We start from the raw sequence: 3,386 nt of genomic DNA, 5'->3' as shown, positions 1-3,386 counted from the left end.
AAAAAAAAAAAAAAAAAAAGGTTAAGAATCACTGCCCTATACCCAAACATGCACACCCCACTCTAGACAGATGATTACCCTACTGCTCCTCCTCCCTTTTTATTCACCTTATCGCCAATTAAAAACACTTCCCTACTCCCATTTGTGTGACCACATATCCATTTTCCAAGTGCCATCTCATCAGGAGAAGTTTTCCAGAGCTTGGCAGAGCTAGTTCTCTTGCCAATTCCACTTGCAGTTGTGGAAGTACACAAGTAAACCTTTCTTGTTTCTCTTGTGGTTAGTCCGTGAAAGGGCTCTGACTTGATCACTTTTCTACATTGCCACCAATATCTAAATCCAACCGCCCCAGTGCCAATACTTAGCCGGGTGTTAAGCACGTAGTGTGTAAACACATCTCAACACACAAGTATTGTGAAGATAATGACCACACAACAGGGCAAATACAAAGTTTAAAGCAGCTCCTAGACCAATACAAAGCATCTTTACCAATAAAATGCCGTAATGACGCTGTCACCCATTCGGGATTCACGAATCATTCTTCAAAATCCGGCTACAAAACTATGTCGAGACTGAAATCCCCTGAAGGAGAAAAAAACAAAAAACAAACAAAAAAAACCCGCCAAAATGACAGCTAAGGGAGATGCCAGAGTAATCCCTGGCTCTCCCAAATTCCCTCTCGCTCCACAGCAAGTGAGTTCACCAGAGACACAACCGCGCCCAGGAAGACCTCCGCTCCCACAGACGCGGGGTGGGCCTTGCGACTTCACTCTGTGAGGGACATTTCCGCTCACCCAGCTCTGCGACCCTTGCTCCAGTGGAGTCAGCTTCTGCTCGCAGAGGGGGAAGGGCAAAAGGACAGTGCGTCCCAACCCGTCCCTCTCCGGATAAGCCTGTTACAGCCCAGGCCAGCTCTGAAAACACGCCATCGAGAAACGGCAATTCGGCCCTCTGCCGCCTCGACCGTTTAAAATAGTTTCCCGACTAGCTCTGCGGCCCCACGCAGGAAGCCTCCTTGGCGCCCCGCCTATTCCGTAATAGTGAAGCAACTAAAGTTGCCATTTTAACTGAGGGCAAGGCCCAGCAACTTAACTACTATCGCCAACTTTTCCAATTCTGCTCGGCTGCTCGTCAGTTTTTCTACTGGTGCGAAGCTTTCTCTCAAATTTCCGCCCATAATAAGCATGGCGGCGGCACCTCAGCACTGATTCGTTGAATTCCTTCCCCGTAATCCTCTGCATTAGCTGGCCGTTGGAAGGGCGCTTGGACCTCAGCGGTGATCTGTGTATGGGTTCCGGCCCTAGGAGCATTTAGCATTTTGGCTTTGTTCGCCTTCCTCTTTCAGAAGGCTCAAGATCGGACAGCAGGTCTGCGAAATTTGAAACGCGAGACTATTCTTCCTTGTTTCCCGGTTCTGGCGCGGGAGCCTGTCGGGAAGCGTAGAAAGAAAGGAAGGGCGTGGGCCTCGTGACAGCCTCTGGGTTGTCTTGGGCTCGCGCCTGGCCCTGCTACGTGGAGTCGCTGTCTTGTCACTTTTGGCTGTCGACTTGTTGAATAGAAGTGGAAACTGATGCTTTAAGACTCGGGGAAAGGTCTTTCCCTTATCTTCACCCCATCAAGGGCCCCAAATAACTTGCAGATTTGTCTTGCTTCTAGAGACGTGTACTCGAATGTTGTGCGGAGGAAGACTTAAATATTCGAGAAGAGAGTGGGAACTCCTGGAATTTTAAGGGATTTCTGTATCTCCAAAACCGACTTTTAACTACCGGCAGCGTGGGATTCGTGACTGTTTTTCGCCATCCTGTGGCTCCAACATGTACTTGCCTTCTTGGTTAAGTCAGCTGTACAGGGGTTTATCCAGACCTATTAGAAGGACCACCCAACCCATCTGGGGTTCTCTCTCCAGAAGTCTGGTGCTGAGTTCACAGAGGAGAAATCCAGGTGAAAATAGCGAAGAGATCTGTTCTATGAACAGTACTTCAGTCTGTTATCTACGGCCAGAGAGCTTTTGTTTCATTCCAATTCTTAACTGGATAGCCTTATGTGTAGAAGCAGATCGTTCACTCTCTTCATTCATTATAATGCGGGTTTTCTTTTCCCTGAGTTTTTAGAAAGACCACAAACAGGTAACCACGTAATATATAGAATACCCAGCTTTTGGTTGATGCCTTAAAAAATCCTTTTTCACAGAATTATAATAGTGTTCTAGTGTACAAGTGGCTGTTAAACGCTGGATTCATACTAAAACTAAATAGTTCCTGCACCATCCATTTCTGCAGTTTCTAAAATCCTATTTCATTTGGAGAAGAAATGTGAAATACCAAGAGTTGGGTAATTAGGATTTAAATCAATGCAAATGCTAGATGATCCAAAGAATTTAGATTTCCTAACACAAGACAGAAATTTACATTCAGTTATTCACTTGGCTTTTGACACATTTGCAGGTAAATTTAATAGTGAGTGAATTAAATTACATACTCTGACTTATTTTATAAATTTCACCTGTTTCCCTAACTTACCTAAGATGTATTTTGAGAATTTTTATTTTTAAACAACCTGCAAGTGATGTATTTTTAATCTTGCCTTTTAAAGCTTCTTTTCTTTTCTTTTCTTTTCTTCTTTTTAAAGAATTCAGTAGCTTTGTTGTCCGGACCAACACATGTGGAGAGCTGCGTTCATCTCACTTAGGCCAAGAAGTCACCTTGTGTGGATGGATTCAGTACCGAAGGTAAATTGGGGAAGACAGTCTAAGAATGCATAGTGGTTGTTTCCCCAGGGCAATTCCAAACGTTTACTAATTTACAACCAGTCCGAAGAATAAAACATTTTGCAACTCCTGCAGGATTAAGAACTTACTGAATTTTCAACTTTGTTTTAGTTCTTGAAAGACCCAGGTGACAGAGTGTCATTCTTAGTAGGTACCAGTAACATCTATTGAAGGGTATAACAATGAAGCTTGATCCACCAGTGGACTGAAATGACACTGGGCTTACTAAGACTGAAGAGTTCCTATGACCAGTAATTAAAAATAGGCCAGCCTCCTATAAACCAGCTGTTAAACTCCAATAGCATGGGGCAAAAGCTCATTTTATTCAGTTTAGGTAGAGAGCAAGCCTAGAAACATAAACAGTGATTCCTTAAGATCAGAGCCCATTTTTTGTTGTTGTTCATCTCTCTATTCCAGAACATACCTGAATAGTACATTAATTAACATAGACGAGATCCAAGATACATAGGTTATATGATCTTCTTAAAGAATATGTCCCGGCCAGGCACAGTGGCTCACGCCTGTAATCCCAGCAGTTTGGGAGACCAAGGCAAGTGGATCACGAGGTCAGCAGTTCAAGACCAGTCTGGCCAAGATGGTGAAACCCTGTCTCTTCTAA

General features: G+C 44.1%; 2 protein-coding genes across 13 annotated transcripts in view; one reads left to right on the top strand and one right to left on the bottom strand.

Moving 5' to 3' along the window:
* Positions 1-3,386, bottom strand: part of CENPL (centromere protein L) — a 67,716-nt gene that overhangs the window by 21,479 nt on the left and 42,851 nt on the right. For 7 of the 9 annotated variants that reach the window (XM_037739071.1, XM_037739074.1, XM_037739076.1 and 4 more), the window contains one exon: positions 490-582. The gene's annotated coding sequence lies outside the window, so the exon portion shown is untranslated. Of the gene's footprint in view, positions 1-489; positions 583-794; positions 1,473-3,386 lie in introns of those variants that run through there. The other 2 variants (XM_017529971.2, XM_017529972.1) reach the window with 2 other exon arrangements.
* DARS2 (aspartyl-tRNA synthetase 2, mitochondrial) overlaps positions 1,262-3,386 on the top strand; it is a 35,399-nt gene continuing 33,274 nt past the window's right edge. Inside the window, exons 1-2 of one of the 4 annotated variants that reach the window (XM_017529958.2) lie at positions 1,262-1,941; positions 2,629-2,728. In XM_017529958.2, coding sequence (XP_017385447.1) covers positions 1,815-1,941; positions 2,629-2,728 — 227 coding nt within the window. In that variant the 5' untranslated portion in view covers positions 1,262-1,814. Of the gene's footprint in view, positions 1,942-2,628; positions 2,729-3,386 lie in introns of those variants that run through there. The other 3 variants (XM_017529960.2, XM_017529961.2, XM_037739066.1) reach the window with 3 other exon arrangements.

This window comes from Cebus imitator, unplaced genomic scaffold (genome assembly GCF_001604975.1).
Source record: "Cebus imitator isolate Cc_AM_T3 unplaced genomic scaffold, Cebus_imitator-1.0 Scaffold62, whole genome shotgun sequence".
NCBI classification, from domain to species: Eukaryota; Metazoa; Chordata; class Mammalia; order Primates; family Cebidae; genus Cebus; species Cebus imitator.
Note: the sequence above shows the minus strand (reverse complement) of the source record. Positions and strands in the feature narration are given on the sequence as shown.